This window comes from Eptatretus burgeri, chromosome 2 (genome assembly GCF_056783735.1).
Source record: "Eptatretus burgeri isolate ZD-2024b chromosome 2, Ebu_testis_v1, whole genome shotgun sequence".
NCBI lineage: Eukaryota > Metazoa > Chordata > Myxini > Myxiniformes > Myxinidae > Eptatretus > Eptatretus burgeri.
Window position 1 is genome coordinate 101196758 of NC_140962.1, and position 20580 is coordinate 101217337.

General features: G+C 41.5%; 1 protein-coding gene across 2 annotated transcripts in view; it reads right to left on the minus strand.

The window, feature by feature from the left end:
- TBK1 (TANK binding kinase 1) overlaps window positions 1–20580 on the minus strand; it is an 84829-nt gene that overhangs the window by 20227 nt on the left and 44022 nt on the right. For both annotated transcript variants that reach the window (XM_085870490.1, XM_085870489.1), the window contains exons 6-10: window positions 16010–16120; window positions 12364–12543; window positions 11847–12043; window positions 10656–10714; window positions 5721–5812 (exon numbers count right to left, since the gene is read on the minus strand). In XM_085870490.1, coding sequence (XP_085726616.1) covers window positions 5721–5812; window positions 10656–10714; window positions 11847–12043; window positions 12364–12543; window positions 16010–16120 — 639 coding nt within the window. The remainder of the gene's footprint in view (window positions 1–5720; window positions 5813–10655; window positions 10715–11846; window positions 12044–12363; window positions 12544–16009; window positions 16121–20580) is intronic.

Genomic DNA, 20580 nt, shown 5'->3' on the forward strand with positions numbered 1-20580 from the left:
AGACAGCCTGTACGGCAGGTACTCTGCTCGTGTGTATGTGTATATACCATGTGCAATGTCACGTACATGTAGTGTATGTACATATATATGCATAAGATCACATATCAATATGTGTGTGCATAATATAACCTGTGCAATGTCACAAATAACGTGTATATATTAGTATATATATATATATATATATATATATATATATATATATATATATATATATATATATATATATATATATATATATATCTATACAGTATCTCACAAAAGTGAGTACACCCTTTACAAAAATGTACATATTTTGTAGTAACTTTTTACTTCGATGTATTATAAACACAAGACTCAAATAAATGATAGAGTAGACATTCTGTCATACATGTACAGGCCCAAAACATTTATTCTGTGGAAACAATGTGGCATTCTGGGCATATCTGTGAAAAGGGAAGGGAGGGGGGGGGGCAACAAAATTGAAGTACACCCTAGGTACTTTCTCACATCGAAGCATTATTGTTTTCAGCATTTTGTATGTCCACCATTGTTTTTTAGCACAGCAGCTATTCCACTCGGCATGGAGTTGACCAGTGTTCCACATGTCTTTGCTGGGATCCTGTTCCACTCCTCTGCAATGACTTCTCTAAGTTGCCTGATGTTGGACACCTTTTGTCCCTCAACCTTACATTTCAGGATGCCCCACAGGTATTCTATTGGGTTTACATTAGGTGACATGTTTGGCCACTCCAACACATTTACCTTCGACTTCTTCAGAAAGGCAGTTGTCTGCTTGGAACGATGCTTCCGATCATTTTCGTGCTGAAATACAGCTCCTCTACCAAGTTTTCGCAGGGAGGGTAACATCTCCTTCAGGATGTCACAGTACATCGTAGAATCCATATTTCCCATGATGAACTTGAGCTCTCCAGTACCGGCAGCACTCATGCATCCCAAAACCATGACACAACCACCACCATGCTTGACAGTAGGGACAACGCACTTGTCTTGGTACTGTTCCCCAGGTCACCGCCAGACACGCCACACTCCATCAGATCCAAACAAATTGATCTTCGTTTCATCAGACCAGAGGACATCTTGCCAGTAGTCCAGGTGCTTGGATTGATGTGCTTCAGCAAACTGTTTGTGAGCTTTCTTGTGGCTCTGCTTCAGGAGAGGCTTACACCTTGGACGACGCCTATGCAACCCGATACGATGGAGTGTGTGACGTATGGTTTGCGCACTAACAGACTGGCCAGAAGCTGTAGAAATCTCTTCAGCAATCTTGGCGGCACTTTGTCGTCTGTCTTGGAGGACTAGATTCTGAACTTGGTGAACAGTACGTGCAGTCATCCTTGCTGGTCTGCCCTGGCGAGCGCAACTCATTGTTGTACGCTTCTTGGAGAACCTCTGGATGACCTTGGCCACGGTGTTAGGGCTTACTTTCAAAGAAGCACTGATCTTCTTGTATCCTTGGCAATCCTTATGTTGGGCAACGATTCGATCTTTGACATCTTTCGAGAGCTCTTTACCATGAGGAGCCAGGCTGCTTTCTCAATGGTGATTGGTACAGTATTTCCTATGCGATTATTTATTCAGCAAGCAGATAGACAATTACTGCATTAAGTACACTTCTTCACTTTTAACATACTAGGGAGGTTGCAGCTCTATGGACATTGTGTGCATTGTTTGGTGCATATTTGTACCTTTAACACTCTTTGACTTAAATATGCAGAAAATGATGAAAATGGAAGCTGCTTTACCATGCTTGATTTACTTATTGTGCAGACAATAGCAGGGGTGTACTCACTTTTGTTGCTTCCTCTTTCAGAAATATTCGTAATATGCCTCATTGTTTTTATGGAATGGCAGTTTTGTGTCTGCATACATATTGCAGAATGTCTACTCTGTCATCAACTCTAAGGTTTTGCTTCGAGCACAGCTGCTTAAAAAGTTACATTGAATTATTTACATATTTGTGAGGGGTGTACTCACTTTTGTGAGATACTGTGTATATATATATATATATATATATATATATATATATATATATACATACATATATATATATATATATATATATATATATATATATATATATATATATATATATATATATAGACGTGTGTGTGTGTGTGTGTGTGTGTGTGTGTGTGTGTGTGTGTGTGTGTGTGTGTGTGTGTGTGTGTGTGTGTGTGTGTGTGTGTGTGTGTGTGTGTGTGTGTGTGTGTGTGTGTGTGTGTGTGTGTGTGTGTGTGTGTGTGTGTGTGTGTGTGTGTGTGTGTGTGTATACAGGGTAGCCTGAAAGTTACTTTATCCCTGATAAATTTCTCGCACTTCCCTCCGTCCCTTCCCCTCGCCCTCGCCCCCTTGCCCGCTATGGTATGCGGAAACACTGACTCAGAAGAATGGTGGAGCACATACAGATACAATGACAAATGAAATTATTGTACGTACTGTACAATAAAACCTGTATATTGAAAGAGTTCAAGAACAATGCTTCACTGGGAAGGGGTAAAGTGACTTTCAGGCCACCCTGTATATATACATACATACACATACTGAGATGTGATCATATATATATAAATTTTAAAAACATGTATAATATGTGGAACAAGCAGTTGCACAGAAAATGGAATAACAAATGCAGACACGTACGTACGTTCTACGTACGTACATGACCGATTGCTTAATCTCATTTTACACTTTGCAAACGTGGGCTTAAAAAAGAAAAAGAAAAAAAAGAGACAGAGAGAGACACAGACAGAGACACAGAGAGAGACACAGACACAGACACAGACACAGACACAGACACAGACAGAGACACAGACAGAGACACAGACAGAGACACAGACAGAGACACAGACAGAGACACAGACAGAGACACAGACAGAGACAGAGACAGAGACAGAGACAGAGACAGAGACAGAGACAGAGACAGAGACACAGACAGAGACACAGACAGAGACACAGACAGAGACACAGACAGAGACACAGACAGAGACACAGACAGAGACAGAGACAGAGACAGAGACAGAGACAGAGACAGAGACAGAGAGACAGAGAGACAGAGAGACAGAGAGACAGAGAGACAGAGAGACAGAGAGACAGAGAGACAGAGAGACAGAGACAGACAGAGACAGAGAGAGAGAGAGAGACAGAGAGAGAGAGAGAGAGAGAGAGAGAGAGAGAGAGAGAGAGAGAGAGGATCGTCATCTCAATTCATGAGTCTCACACCAAAGGGAGCCTTCCCTGGTCCTGAAGCATCTGTCTTCACCCCAGCAAGGAACCCTGACTCATGGACCAAGCTGTCTCCTTATACGTGCTCCACACAATGGAGCCCTCCCGGTTCTGAAGCATCCATAGCATCTTTTGTGTGTTGTTGGTTATCTCCATATGCGGGTTTCAGAAGGTGGAACACGGTCCTCCCGGGTCTCCAAATATCCACCGTTTCGGTAAGGGATCATGATTCGTGGACCAAGTTGTGAAGTTTTCTTGTTATCAAAGTTTTGTTCTGAGAGCTCTCTTCAGGATAGTCACCGAGCCCCGAACAGCTTCCAACTGTAGTTTGTTTGTATTTATATTCCCAAGGATTGTTTTTAAAATCTCTGCAAGGTTCTTTATCATTCCCGTTGCTTCCATAATCACTAGTACAATTTCGGTGTTCTTCAACTTCCAGGGTCTTTTTCACTTCATTTTTCAGATCTTGACATTTGGTCATCCACTTGATTCTGTGTCGTTTAAGCCAAAAATCGCTGGGTACTGACACCTCAATTAGCAATGCCCTCTTTTCTTTTCTGTACCTCAGCAATATAATCCAGTCCCAAAGCTTTGTTTTCTATGATCATGCTGGATGGGATCATCAGGTCATCCGTGAGATTGACTTGCTTGTTTTCAATGATTTATTTTGGTTCATGTTTCCATGAGTTTTCTGGAACTGGGATAATGAGGCTTTTGCACATGTGCCAGTGGATTAGTCTACATGCCATGTTATGCCTTTGGGGGCACAGCTACTCTGACATGAGTTATTTACATCCCGATAGGAGGTAGCTCATACTTTCCGTTTCTACCTTGCACAACCTTCACTTGTTTGATTGACTCAGTCATGCCATCTTCTTAAAGCTATTGATTTCATGTCCTTGGTATTGGGCATTTATAATGGTTCATTCTACCTCCCAAAGAGCCTTCTTTGTCAATGCCCAATCGAGCAAACTACTTTTTTTATTTATTTTTAATCGCTCCTTGCTCTTTTGTTGTTGTCCCAGTTGTCAGTGTATATCTGTTGGTATTTCGTTTTATATTTGTCTTTTTCGCAATCATTGGGGTTGTATTCGTTGCTCTTTCGTTTTCATGTGACATCTTCCATTCGCACAAGTCTTTGGAAATTTTTTTCTGGGTGGGTTAGGGATACCTTCTCTGGTTTGTTGGCTTCGTGTTTGTATACAAATTTGATTTGGTAGTTTGTTGCACTTTTCATGTACTCAACCAATCCAACAGTTGTCACTCTGTGCACTTGGTTGAGTTCCATCAGGCCGTTATCTCCTCGTCTCGGTCGGTACATTACCTCCCCGGGATGCATTGATATTTGTGGAACATTTTGTGGATGGTGAGGAGTTTCCTCGTTTTGACATCAAGTTTGATTTCTAATTGTGGCCAGTTTATTGAGCAGCTATTCCGGAACAATGGTATAGCAAGCTGGTTTGTGGCTTCGATTTTGTTCCTTGGAGAAAGGCACGTTTTCAGGATCAGGCTCGTTCTACACATGTATTATTTGGTAATTGTTTTGCACATTTGTTTGTGACATATTTAGTGGCAATCTTCGACCCCGAAGGTATTTGTATGATGCTTCGTTGTCTCGCTCTTGTATTGTGTCAATTTTTATGTTGTCCATTTTTGTTGGTCTGCCTTCTATGAATGTGCACTTGGCACACTTATCCAAGGCCAAATTCTATTTGAATGTCATCAGAGTACCGTTTCACCAATTTGAGTTGGTCTGCCAATTTTTTGTCGTTTGGTGCAGAGTTATAAATAATAATCCATGTAAAGTAGATGAGTCACCTTTCTTATTTCTTTGGAGGTTCTCTTATTTGACATCAATGTGTATGCATGTCCTTACTCATTAATGAGGTCCAGAGCCAGGCAAAACAGGAGGGGTGAAAGACTATCTCCCTGGAAGATCCTGCAACATATCTTCACCCCTGGTATTTCAAACTTTCCTTCCAAATGCTGTAATATCAATGTGGTATTCCAAAGCTCCATTGCTTTCTCAATCAGTTTGATTATTTGGGGGTTGATCTGATACAAATGCATGCATTGTATCATCCATGAATGTGGGACACTATCAAAAGCTTTTTTGTAATCTCTCCATGCTGTTGATAATTTGGTTCTTCTCGTATTGCATTTTTCGAGTATGGTCTTGTTTAGTAGCATCCCCTCTTGCATCCCTTCTGTTCTGCCTCAAAGTCTCCTTCCTGTGTTCGGTGGAGGGACATAATTTCTGTGATGATTCCCATCAGAAGTTTGTATGTTGTTGGTAGACATGTTAATGATATATAATTGAGGTAGTTGGGTTTCTTCAAAGTGTGTGTGTGTGTGTGTGTGTGTGTGTGTGTGTGTGTGTGTGTGTGTGTGTGTGTGTGTGTGTGTGTGTGTGTGTGTGTGTGTGTGTGTGTGTGTGTGTGTGTGTGGTGTTCGGCCCTTTTGAAAAGAAAAGAAAATAAAAAAATAAAGAGTGGACTTGCCTGAACCAAAATGCAGCCTTTCGACCAAGCTCTTGGAGTTGCAGCAACGCTTTCGTCAAGCGCAAAGTCTGAAAAAGTACTGCAGCAACATTCTGCAACCATTCCACACAACAATGCACAATCTTTAGTGACAGCCCTCAAAACTGTCTTAAAGCAACAGTTAGTTATTAAAGTTACACTTCCATTTCTGAATAGATATCCTTTCAAGAAATAAACCAGGACTTTTGCTTCCATGCCCCCCCCCCTACCCCAATAACTCAACAAGGACGAATGTGTCCAAGAGCCGCGTCCTCAAGGTTTTGTCTTCACCAGAAGAAGAACACGAAGAGGAAGAAGAAGAAAAAAAAACAAAAAAACAAACAAACAAACAAAAACAAACAACAAAAACAAACAACAACAAAAACAAACACAACAACGAACAACAACAACTTCCGATATTTCGTCACGTGCCGTCACGTCACGTCCGTCATGGACGATCTTCGTTCATGACGAGAAAATAGTGTATTTACTTTACGTGAACTTTTCGAAACTTAAAAGCAAATGTCCGAATATATTTAAAAGTTCATGATAGACGCTCTCAAAAGGCACCCTCAATGTGAGGATGTGTACAGGTGTTTAGTATTTAAGGAGATCCGGATCCTGTATATAAAAGAGCCGAGTCGAAAGGTTTTGGAAGAAGACGACGAAGAAGAAGATGAAGAAGAAGGCCAAGCTCTCTTGGAGCAAGGTTCACTACGTGAGCCGCTGCTAAAAAAGCAGAACAACGTTTAACGAGAGCGAAGTCGATGGCAAGCCATCAAAAGTCCCCACGCTTCCTACTTTAAGCAAAGTTCAAAGATGGAAAAAGTTTCACAAGGAATGATCCAATATCAGATTTTGAGTTGAAAAAAAAAACAAGCAAAAACTCCATTTTCACCCCTTCAGAAAAGAATGAACTCCTGGGGGTCAAATCCCCCAAAAATAAAAATAATAAAAAAATTAAATCTGTACATATTTCAAGCGTCTCCCAATGTTGATTGCCTATACAGTTAAAATTTTAACTATAATGGCACTCTGCAACAGACAGATATGCCTCTGCCCACATTATTACAACATGATATATATATATATATATATATACATATATATATACATATATATATATTATATACATATATATATATATATATATATATATTATATACATATATATATATATATATATATATATATATATATATATAATATATACATATATATAATATATACATACATATACATATGTTACGACTTCTGGTCCGCCAGGCGTGTGAGCGATTGCGTAACTCCAATCGCAACCGCGTCGCCCACCGGACAGACAATTCAGTCGTGACCCTCCTGGAACTACCGCCAGGAGCCAGTCACAGGTGGGGGTTTAACCTCACCACGATCGTGCCAATTGCTCACCCGCGCAGGATAGGGTTCCTCGCCAAATTTGACCTACCTAAGTACCTGCGCGAGAAGTCGACCGGGCGATCGTACCTCGCCGCAGGTCGGCCGAGGACACAAACCGCTTAAGCGGTCCGTTCCGTGCTACAGTGATAACAGAGCGGTGTTATCGCCGACCTCGACGGATCAGATTCTCTTCTTTACCCGGGTGTTCAAAATCCACTACCAATTTATTCCGCGATTCAAGATGGCACTTTCAAAAGGGAAAAAGACAACGAACGGGATACATTTCACACAAGGACATTTATTCAAGCAAGTACATATTACACACACAACACAAGCAAGGAATCATGCACAGATTTACAAGCAAGGCAAATCGAAATGAAACACGGATACAGGCAAGAAAGCAATACCACTGACTATAATTATTAGCAATGTACAGGCACTTACACAGGTTTACTTGTCGGACACGGTGCCCCCCCCCCCCCACACACACACACACACACGAAAAGACCTCCCTTTCGTGGTCGTCCAGTCTCTCTCCCTTGACCGTCAGGGTGGTCGCGCCTGGTTCTGGCCTCCCATGCGGCCGGCGAACCCTCTCCGGCACCCCTCGTCCGGAAGCGCAGGTCCACCAGACAGCCGGCACTGCTGCGCCTCCCATCCGCGTCTCCACCAACAGGCCGCTCACCGGACCACGAGTGCAGGAGAGAGAGAGAGAGAGAGAGAGCGAGAGCGAGAGCGAGAGCGAGAGCGAGAGCGAGAGCGAGAGCGAGAGCGAGAGCGAGAGCGAGAGCGAGAGCGAGAGAGAGAGCGAGAGAGAGAGAGAGAGAGAGATGCACCGAGAATAAGAAGAGGCAGAGAGGGCTTCCGGACCAGAGAGAGTGAGCTCGACCCTGGCCACCAAGTAAGAGGAACACTCCACCCCGACAGAGAGAGCTCCTGGACCAGAGAGAGAATGACATCGACGACCCAGACAGAGAGCTCCTGGACCTCGCACACGGTCCGCCTTATATAACGCGGGGCTCCGCCCTTCGCTCCTCCCCGTTTTCAGCTCCACCTCCGTTCGAGAAGGTTCCCGAAAAGGGGCGTTCTCTCACCCCGACCGCCTCACGCTGTTCATCCACCAATCAGCGGCAAGCTGCCCTCCCCCTTTCCTTCATACCAAGCGTGGGGAAAAATAGGCGGAAAAAAATCCACGCGCCCAAAAGGGAACTCTTTTGGTTCCCTTTTTCATTTGACGGTTTTCAACGCGGTTTGTTGCTTGCGTGGAGGTTTGTTCAAAATAACAATAGAAAAAGAAAAACGGCTATCTGACAGCACGATGAATCACACGAATTCCCTTTAAACAATGGTGGGGAACTATCTGCACATAAACTTAGCGTCATAACTGATCAAAGGACCCTTTATGGTGTATTGCGAACTTCCATAGCCATAACACTATATATATACACATACATATATATACATACATATACATATATATACATATATATATATACATATATATATATATATATATATATATATATATATATATATATATCTATCAAGTATGATTTAAATCCCTTCAGCTGTTCTCAAATATCACATTTTTACCCATGACCTTTGATCTAATCATTACATCAAGTTTGACTTGGATCCCTTCAGTCGTTCTCAAGTTATCGCAGTAACGAAAACCTATCAAAGACTCTGACCTTTGGCCTCTCAATGCCACCATATAAATCAGTTCATCTTTGCATCATACCAAGTATAGTCAAAATACCATCACAGATTCACAAGTTAGCACAGTAACAATTTTTAACTAACATGACCTCCAATCTTTGACCTTTTGACCCTAAAACTGATCAGTTCATCTTTTCATCATTACAATACTTGACCAAGTTTTACGTGGATTCCTTCAGCCATTCTTAAGTTATCACAGCAACGAAAACCTATCACGGATGGACGGACAACCTGAAAACAATGCGTCCGGCAACTTTATCAGCGGAGGCATAAAATACAATAAAAGGCACTCTGACGTCACGATGTCACCAGATATGCCTCCGCCCACATGACATCATTATACATACTTGTACCAAGATTGATTTAAATCCCTGAACCCAGATTCAAAACATTTTTTAAATTCTGGTTGCCAGACTGTGCGTTTGATCAGGTTGAAATGCAAAACATATATTCCCCATGACTACTAGATCATGATTGTGAAGTTTCACATTGATTGATGAAGCAGTTCAAGAGAATTTTTTTTTTTTCAATCCAATATGGCTGCCAGACCATGTGACCTATTAATTATTTGTGAACATGCTGGCATCCCCAACGCTTGGGGAACATGTGGGTGAAGCTTCCCCTTGATCCATTGTCATTCCAGAGAAGAAGATTTTAAAGGTTTATTCTTCGAAAAAAATTTTTTTTAATTCATAGCTGCGAATAAGCCATGTGACCTATGATGTCAAAGGTGGAGAAGTTTTTGTTCCTCACGGATCGGCGATCATATCTGTAAAGTTTCACCTCAATCTGTTCAGCCGTTTGAGATAATATTTTAAGGCGTTCATGTTAAAAAAAATTGGTCACCAAACCATATGACCGATGACGTTATCAACCCCCCCTTTCGATGCAATTTTGTCCTTGTCCGAGGATGAAGTGTGACACAGATGATAACCCTCAAAATCTTTTATACTGATCGGATAGTTTGACATATGCAATGATGTCACAGCAAAGCCACCTATGACATCAAAAAAAATATTTTCATATCATGCTGATTTCCCATGGGGAATACTTGACATGTGCCAAGTTTCAATTTTTTCCATGGAGAGGTTTCATAGATAGAGGTCCAAAGTTTTTCCTTTTTTCCAACATGGCTGTCACACCACATGACCTGTCCATCCATCCATTCATCCATTCGGACCATACTCTGTGCAAAGCGTTGGTGCTTCCTCAGCAGTCTCCTTGGCTATTGGACACAGTCCTGGACGGATCGTCACTCCGACACAGGATACCAGCAAGCTGACACATTTTGCCGACATGCCCTATGACATCACAATTATCATGGAAATATTCTCGATGAGTATTCGCTCATATGGTGGAAATTTCATGCGAGTTTGACAAGCAGTTGCAAAAAAAAATGAATTTAAAAGGGAATCATAATGGATGGATAGGTGGATGGACAACCTGAAAACAATGTCTCCGTCGACTTTGTTGGCGGAGGCATAAAAATGTGCCCGTAATTGTATTTTTTGGTATTTGACCTTTTGACCCTGCCTCAGAGGGCAGGGCTAAAATGACACTGCACTTGCACCTTCTTGCCACGTGGTGAGCATAACTACCAAATTTGGTGAATTTATACACCACAGTTTAGGGGAGATAGCATGACAGACAAAATTACAATATTCCGCCCGCTCCCCCCCTCACCCCCCCCTCCAGTTTTGTTTTTCAAAAAGTGTGGAGATAATTTAGTTGTTAACCGCTGTTCTTGTCAGGCAATTAATTCGTGTGAAAGTGACAAACCACCAGATAGAATCACCGACCCACCTTCGCCAAGCTTGCATCTTGCAAAAGACTGTATTGTGGGTGGAACCTCGGGATCACCGCTGCAAAGAAGAAACGGAAGCAACAATTTTGTTCTTGTCTTGGATAAAATAATTCTCAAATCTAAAAATACTCACCTGTGGTATAACTACACGATAAAACACCAATTGGCTGGAGAAGACACATATCTTAACCGACCAAAAACTGACAAAAGCAAGAAAGATGTGGCCGCTTCCACCGAAACTGCTGTAAAGTTCACTGAAGTTACACTTGCTGCCCAATTGTACAAATACATCAAATGAAAACATTGATCACAATCATATTTAACAATTGAGTTTTGAACATCACACTCGTTTTATCTTCAAGGTTTGCTCATAAGCGAAAGCAGATACATTTTTCTCAGCATTCAATTCTTTGGAAGACATTCCTTGGAGAATAGCTACTTCCAGCATGACAGCATTAAAACTACAATCATCGCTAATAAGGAGGATATTGGTACCTTGGTGTTTTAGTGAAAAATAGGCATGCCGACCCATCGCTTGGCTGACAGGTTCAATCAAAAGACTGCACATTGTACTTCATAAAAACATATTAGATGTCTATCGATGAACCTCAACGAGGATGTAAAATTAAGTGAAACATGCAAACAGGATCTATTATAACACGTAGTTGTTGTGGTGCCTGTGGTTGTTCGTGTCGTCCTTCCATGCACTTTTCTAAAATAAAAATAAAATTCTATTTCTTTGAGTACTACATATTCACATATTTATATATTTTTTGTGTGTGCGGGTTCCTGCTGTAGGTATTTTTTGTGGGTTTGTGCTGTCGTCGAATAATAAATGTCAACGTTGCAACCGTAACATAAAGCTCACATTCCCACTTTTTCTTCTGCAATCCTAAAAAGAGGGCTTTTAAAATAGCTTTAAGATTGAAGGGACACAAATTTTTGTTCCAAGTAAATCGATGATTAGCTTTCCAACGGTAACATTTTGATTCTGCGACAGCAAGAACTGCTACATTAAAGGTTGAAGCAATGCTCCAAGTATTTCGATTATTAGCTTTCTGATGGTCCAATTTTTATTATTCGACCCACAGCAGGAACCCTTTTGGTTTGGATGAAGTGTCACACACAGATGGGTGAACGGATGCTTCTCCTTTCTGTAATAGATGATACATAGACTATGAGCATCATACGTTTCACAAACGCAAGTCCCCGGACAGAAGTGGCATCAGCAGTAACAAGTATGATGGGGTTGTCAACACGAGTGATAGGGATGTCTGAAACAGGTTGGTTAGGTGAGATGAGAAGCCACCTTCCGTTATAGATAAAGCTCTGTTGTGCAGCCAGGATTCCAGTCTGCTGTGAGGCCAGATCTTGAAAGGTTTCCCACCTACAACCACACCAAAACACCATGAATATATATCAAATATCTTTTCCCCAAAGAGGCAGAATGAAGAGTTTCCTCTGACTGTCTTGGTACCCAAGTGCAATAAAAAATAAAAATTCTAAAGCTGCTTGGTTATGTCAATTCAAGTTTGTGTACTGGCCAGAGCCTGCAAAAAAATAAGAAAAAGAAGAAATTTTAAAAATATATATTATTAAAAAGGCCTCCAGAGCATCCTTTGAACCATTTCTTACTTCAAAGCAGAATCTTACCCAAATTGCACATAGATGTAAATTTTGAACGTATGCAAAGCAGGATCCACTCACGTTTGTTCAGGATGTGCGTAAACCTTCAGGAGGCTGAGTTGCATGAGTGACAGCACATCAATTGCACGCCGTGTAACAATGTCATTTGCCTCCGCGAAAAATTGGTCAAATCCCCAACACCGCTGTGGATCAACCTCCAGAATGTTTGCCAGAAGAGGCTGCAGCAACACCTTCAAGCCCCTGCAATGAAATGCGGTAAAAAGACATGTACGTTGGACGTATATGTGCCAGAAATTTGTCTTTAATATTCCTATCATACTAAAATACACAATTGGGTGTGTCTGTCTATCTGTCTTTGATCACGACACATTCGCTCGTAACTTATTCAGTCTCAACCAAACTGGACAGGAGGACTAACAGTCACCCAATGGAGGTTGTGGTGACTTCATTTGCCTCCCCACCCAAGGAAGTTTTCTGCCTTGGACTAAACCCATGTTAAAGTGTATATCTATGCGAAGATAGATAATCATGACATTTCTTTTTTTTCAAAGGGTGCTTCCAATAACAAAAGTAAAAACAACAATGATAATAGCACAATATTAATATTATTACAAAACTATTACGAAGAAGTAATACCTCCCTCCCCCCCACCCCAAGGGGTTCTTTTTCCTCCTTGGGCAAAGGGCGTGTTAAGGTAAAGAGCTTATCACGGCGTTTTTCCAAGGTCGCTTCCAAAAATAAAACTAGAACGGCACTCGGTTGAGAGCACACCTCCACCAGGTTGAACAGTTTACGTTTTGTATCCCACGAATAGGTCGGAACTGAATCCAGACTTTCACCAAAATCTAATCCTCCTATTCTTGTCACCTAACCAACTCGTACACAACTTTTTGAAATATCGTTTTTGGCCCCATCTCTCAAAGGTGAAGAATCACATTCAAATCCTCTCATCCAGATCTTCACCAAAATCGAATAATTTATTCCTCGTTACACACCCAGCCTGACCACAACTTTTTGGGATATCCTGTTTAAGGCCCGGTCACACCTTGACGTTTTAGCCAGCGATGGCAACGTATTAAAATGTATGTACAACGCTGGCTTACGTTGAAGTTTTGATGTTTTTTTTTTAAAGATTCGGACAAATTCCTAGCGACTTGGTCTTATGTATAACGCATTGGTAATGGACACAGAACGTTTCGTTGTGTTATAGATAACTTATACTAACGAATGCTGAACCTGTTGTCGGCCTACACAACCGATGCCCAACGATAGTCTAACTAAGGCATAGCACGTTGCACGCATCGCCGACGATGTCGTGACGTAGCCTATTAAAAGGCTGATGCACAACGATTCGAATCATAACTTCCGTAGAAATGGAAGTGTCAACATCGCGGTCACACCTTGGCGATCTTGCCAGCGTATGCCGACCTAAGAAAAATGTGCCTAAAACGTTGGGGCACGTCAAATACGGTATGAGTAAGTTTGGTATACGTGAGTAGAACGCTAAAGTACGCGATCATACGTCGTAGTAAGTAGAGTACGTCAAGAAATTTTAAACATGTTCAAAATTTTACGACGTACTCGGCGTACGACACGTTCCGCATGCGATGGGGATAAGTTTTACACACGATATGTGGACGCTTACACACGTCCACAAAGGCTACTTATAAGCTACTCATAAGTCGAAACACGTCGCGGTAATGTCTTTTTTACGCGAAACTTATTTCTAACTTATGTTTGACGTGCTTTGAACCAATTCTTTACGTAGTCCCAACACACATTGACGTATGTAGACGTAAAAGGGGAACCCAACAGTGTTTTCGGGTCCTTTTTGAGTCGATGTCGATGTCAGCAGTAACAGTATCAGTATCAGTAGTAGTTTGTTCATGTTGGCAGTAGTAGGCGAGTGTGAGGGGGAGGGTGTGGGTTATGATGGATCGTCCTTGCGTCCGCGTGTCCACGGGTAGGAGACATCTTTTCACCATTGTTCGAAGCTCTTCGCAGCTAATTTTTTATGGGGCTTTTTCAACAATGAGCTATGGCTTGTTTTTACGATTTAGGTCTATTCATAACGGGTTGGACAAATGCACAATGAACTAATAATGTGCATTGAGCGCTTTGATTACTTATAGATACGGTACACCAACGAATAATTATCGTGAAGCCGGCGTTCACAAACTATGCCCAACGATAGCCTAACTTATCCATATCGTGCGGCAGTTTATCTTTGCCGGTGACGTGGGGTTTGTTATTCATAGGCTGCCACTCAACGATTTAAATGGCTGCATCTCCACTATTGAAAGTAGACGCTTGCGCTCAACAATTGGATTTTTTTTACACTCAACGACTTTTAAACGGTACCACTCAGCTATTTTCATTGTTTACAATGAACGATTTAAATTGCTGTCACTCGCCTTTGTTTTTTGACGCTGGGGTTTGGAAATTTGAAGCGTTTCTTCTGAACGTGTTAAAACGCTCAAACTCGACTATTTTAAATAGACGCTGCCGATGGACAATTGGAATCATAGCCAAGCTAGACATCGAAGTGTGAACATCCTCATCATGCCGAAGAAAAGTTTAAAGAATGCTGCAAATAAGTGTCCTGGCCATGGCCGTGGACGCTGACGCAAGGACGATCCATTATACCGACGTCTTTCAGCCTATGAGTAACTTAAAAGTAACGTCTGTCGACGTGTGGCAACGATCGCGTAACGTGCCAACAACACGTTAATCATAGGTTAGAAATAAGTTTCAGGTACGCTAAACATTACCTCGGCGTGTCTCAACTTATGATTAACTTACAAGTAGCATGTGTTGACGTCTGTCAACGATCGCAGACCGTGCATACAACTTGTGGCCAGCGTAGCGGAACGTGCGAGTCATACGCCGGCATACGTCGTGAAATTTCAAGCATGAAAAAATTTGAGGACAACCAAAAAGTACAACGTTTAAAGCCAACGTACAACGACGTATGGCAGTGTTTTTCAGCGTGCTCTCAATGTTATCAAAACTTACCCATAATGTATTCAACGTGTGCCAGCGTTTTAGAAAAAAAAATTCAAAAATCGGCATACGTTGGCTAAAACGTCAAGGTGTGACCGGGCCTTTAGACAGACAGACAGACAGGGGTGAAAACATAACTTCCGGCCACCTTCGGTGGCACAGGTAATAATAACAACATTATAATAATAACTGCATGAATAACAACAAAAATAATAATACGCCACTGTCTGTATGTCACGTGAAGCAGCAGCAGGACATTCAGCATTCAATCTTCGAGGACATTTTTTCCATCCAAATGGTGCGTTGGCAACAGGTCAGGTATGGGAGCATACGCTGGGGCATCCCAGTCAGCAATAACGAAAACAATAACGTTATTACAAAATGATAAAATTAATAATCATAGGAGGAACGATAACATCCCCCAGCCTCAATCCCCCAGAACATACGAGTTAAAAGGAACGAAAAGGAGTGACCACCACCACCAGATGGATGGTCTTTCAGATGGATGGCACAGGCATTGATGCATCACCTTGGATGCGAAACATCAATACGACAGTTCATAGCTGTGTTGAAATTCAAACCCAGCCAAGACAGCTCAAAGGTGAGTGCACACACCTCCAAGCTATCCTGCCAACCCTACGTTAGACATCGAAGTTATCAGATGTATTAGTGGCAACACTCAAAAGTGCTTCGATTAGATCACCTGGAAAGCTGGCAGGTAGTTGGTAACTCGTAGCCCCAGGATATCGGTCCATTCTCTTCACCCTGAACACCCGAGATGGCTCCGAGTGGCTTTTTTGTTGTGATATGAAACCTACAGAGTACAAGGCGAATAAATTTGATAAACGGATTTATGCTCAACGCATCCCGTTCATGTATCATTGTCCATTTCATTCAGACATTGGAATTAAATCAGCAACGTTTTTACAACAGCAATTTTGTTATAACATATAATGCAGATTTATCTGGCACTTTAATCAAGTAAACACCTGGTTAAATTCATGGCTCAATGTCATTTTCTCGTGTCTACTGGAGCTTGTGGATAAGCTTTTACCAGGCCTGCTAACTTCAGAAGAAAGAAATTGGTGATAATAAAAGTGCATCCTCACTTTAGTTTGATATTATCATTTGTAATTCCATGGCAGTAAATCATCAACAATGCACTCACAGGATTGAGGAGGCATTCCCAGAATCAAGCTCCAAAAGGTTCCCAGAATCAAGCTCCAAAACAGGCCAATCCGTATGAAGAAGGGAAAAAGTTTAAAGGATAGGGGATGACGTAAGAGCAGGAAGGAAGGAGGGTGGGGAGAAAGAGGGTGGGAAAGTAAAGGAGGAAGATAAGGTGTATGACAAAAGGGAGAGCGTGGTGGAGATGAAAAGCATGGGGAGGTGGGGGGGGCAGCAAAAGAGGGGGGGTGGAGATTTGCTATTTTTGGACACATAATGACTTCTTTTGGAAGACTATGACTCTCACTTGCTTAAGAAATGACAGGTTTAGCAACATGACATTTTGGAAAAAACCTCCTCAATACAATGACAGCAAATGAAAGGGTGTTCAGTACGATTGTGGACACCTCCACTGTAGATTACAAGTACAACCATCAAAGACATTTTTGTTGGGTTGTGTCTGTCATGTGGTTAAGAAAAGCTTCAAACTCCCTCGTCATCTCCATTCATAGTTGAAGATGGCTGTTCACATGAAATGTTCGAACTTTCTGGTGAATTTATCAGCCCATCCACCCACGCAGCAGGAGACGGGGTGAGTGTGAGAGAGTGAGGCATCAATTGTTATCTCCACAATTTGGGTTTCAGAAGGCGGAACAGAGTCCTCCAAGGACTGACTCAAAGTACCCATCTTTGTTTTGGTGAAGGATTGCGATTCATGGCCGAAGTTGTGAAGTTGTGTTGTTCTCAGAGTTTTGTTCCGAGGGCTCTTTTCAGGATCGTCGCTGAGCCCCACCCAGCCTCCAACTGTAGTTCGTTTGTGGTAATGTTCCCAGGGATGGGTTGTAGGATCTTTGTGAGGTTCTTCTTTATCATTCCCATTGTTCCAATTATCACTGGTACAAATTCGGTACTCTTAAACTTGCAGGATCTTTTCACTTCATTCTTGAGATTTGATCATTTTCTTGATTTCTGCATTATTTAGACCAAAATCACTGGGTACAGAAACCTCAATTAGCAATGCCTTCTTTTCCTTGTTGTATCTGACTACTATATCCGGTCGCAGTGCTTTGTTTTTCCATGTTCACACTGGATGAAATCATCAGGTCGTACGTGAGCATTGCGTCCTGTTTCAATGATTGCTTTTGGTTCACGTTTCCATGAGTTTTGTGGAACTGTGTTATTGAAATTTCTGCAGATGTGCCAGTGGATTACTCAACATACCTTGTCGTGCCTTTGTGTGTACAGCTGTTCCGACATGAGTCTTGTACATCCCGATAGGAGGTGACTCGTGCCGTTTCTACCTTGCAAAATCTACACTTGTCTGATTGGCTTAAAAAATATGAAAAAGGCAGGACTGAGCCTTTCGTGTAGTGCCCTTGGTCTTGGGCATTTATAATGATTCATTCTCCATCCCAATTGAGCTGATCTATTCTTAGCCATTGCAGTGATCCTTCTTTGTCTATCCCCAATCTGTCCAACTCTTTTTTTTTATATTTCCCTGCTCTTTTGTCTTTCTCTCAGTTGTCACTATATATATCTGTTGGTAATCTGTCTTGTATTTTTCTTTTTTCAATCGTTGGGGCTATATTTGTTGCTGTTTCAGTTTGGTGTGTGACATCTTCTATTCACACCTGTTTTTGGAAGTTTTTTTGCAAGGTGAGTGAGAGACACCTTTTCTGGCTTGTGATCATGCTTGTGTACAAATTATATTTGGTAGTCAGTTGAACTTTTCATGTCCTCTGCTAATCCTCATCATCACTCCATGCACTTGAGTTCCATTAGGCCAACACCTCCTTCTTTCCTGAGCAGGTACATTCTCAGGATGCATTGAATTTTGTAGAACATTTTGTGGATCGTGAGGAGTTTCCTTGTTCTAATATCTAGTTTTCTGATTTCCACTTGTGGCCAGTATACTATTTCACAGCTGTATTGCAACACTGGTACTGCCAATTAATTTATGGGAAAGGTATGTTTTCGTGAGTGAGTGAGTGTACTGGCTTTTAATGTTTTACCTCTTCCATGAGCCTTGACTCGGTACACAAAAAAAGTATGGATGTACGTGTACATCTGTCTGTCCAGGCCACACCTTTTTTTAAAATTCGATTTTCTGTCATCAAATTTTCAACGACACTTTATTTTGAAAATATGGAGAATAATAATTAATAATTGGATGAAAATGTTAAAATGAAAGGTCACAGTAAGTACAAATAACCCTTATTTGCCCGTCCACAGCTGCACAGCACAAGAGGGCCGGGTTTTGTTTTGTAATCACTCCCCGTGTATTTATTGTGTCCGCTTGCATTTTGAGGTGCTTCCTCGTTCACCATTTGAGCTTTTGTCATCAAATTTTCAAAATGCATTGTGAGAATAAGGAGAACACAAACTATAACAGCACTCGGTGGAGCGCATAACTCGACCAGGCTGAACAGTTTACGTTTTGTATCCCACCAATAGGCCGGATCTGGATCTGGACCCAAACCGAAATTGAAACTATTCATCCTGGTCACACACCCAACCTGTCCACCAAGTTTCGTCTGAATCCATCCACAACACAACTTTTTGAGACATAACTTTTTATATTGTGCCATATATTAATTTAGCACCATCTCTCAATGGTGAGGAATCACTTTTAAAAATCCTCAAATTCGGATATGGATCTTCACTAAACTTGAATCAATTCTTCATTGTCACACACAACCTGTCCACCAAGTTTCGTTCGAATCAGTCCACAACTCTTTGAGACTTCATGCAATATCATTTTTAACCCCATCTCTCAATGGTGAAGAATCACTTTTAAAGACATTAAATAATTCTCGTATCTAGATCAGGATTCAAATCTTCACAAAAATCGAATCAATTGTTCCTTCTCACACACCCAACCTGTCCACTAAATTGAATCCAAATCCATCCATAACTTTTTAAGATATCGTGTTATACAGTAAACCCTCAAATATCGTAGGTTTCGACCCATTGTGAGTAACCTATTGTGTTCTGATTTCGTAATCGCAGGATTTCATTTCGACCAATTGGGGGTTTTGAGCTGAGATGAGCCATCGTTTGCATCCTGCGCGTGTATGATTACCTCCCATTATGAGCCTTGTGTTATTTCTTGTGCACTGCTTTTAATGAGCCCAAACATAAAGCAATGGACAAAGTTAGTTGTAACAAAAGGCAGAGAAAAGTTATGAGGTTGGGTGAAAAGACAGAGTTGTTTGTTTGGTTGGCTTGAAGTGAAAATGAAAGCATCTGTCCGGTCTGCCATTACAGGATCAATGATTGTAGGAAGAACCTTCCCCATTCCCAAACCTTCATATTCAAATTCCCAAACCATTATTTTCTAACATCCAGACTCAAACCTCATTGCCAAGCTTTCATTTTTTGACACCCGTACTCGAACCACCATTCCAAAACCATTAATTTCCGACACCTGGACTCGACCCTCGTTCTCAAACACACACTTAACTGCAGCTCATAAAACAAATTGAGGCGAATGGATTTATGACGGAGCAGGTTTTAAACACTGACGAGATGGGATTATTCTGCAAGACGTCGCCATCTCGTACCTTGCTCTCCAAGCAGGAAAGATCGTGGCTCAACGATCGTGTTACCCTTCTTCATTGTGGCAATGCTGCAGGTGCCTTAATCGTAAAGCTAATGCTGCTTTTCTGATCGCAAAATCACCTTCCCCGTTCACATCATCATCACCCCGAGCCAAGTCTTGTGTTTTCCATTTACGGCAGAATGCAGTGCGAGCATGCAAGGTTCTTACCCTCACCAACCTCAGTTCAGTAATAAATTTAAAAGGTAAAAGTCATGTGTTTGTTTAACTTACACTGTACTTATTGTATTTACATGTTTATTTCAATTGTAATGTGTTTATTTCTGGCTGCCGTCCACCTTCCTCTCTATTTTCTCGAAACCCAAGAACTGAACCCACACTTTCACATTAACCCTTGGTTTCCACAATCGCAGTTTAAACTATCACGGCATTTTCCAGGAACCTAACCTCCACAATATTGGATGCTTTACTGTACATCATTTTTGGCCCTATCTCTCAATGGTGAAACATCACTTAAAAGATTCGAGTATCCAAATCCAGTTTCGGAT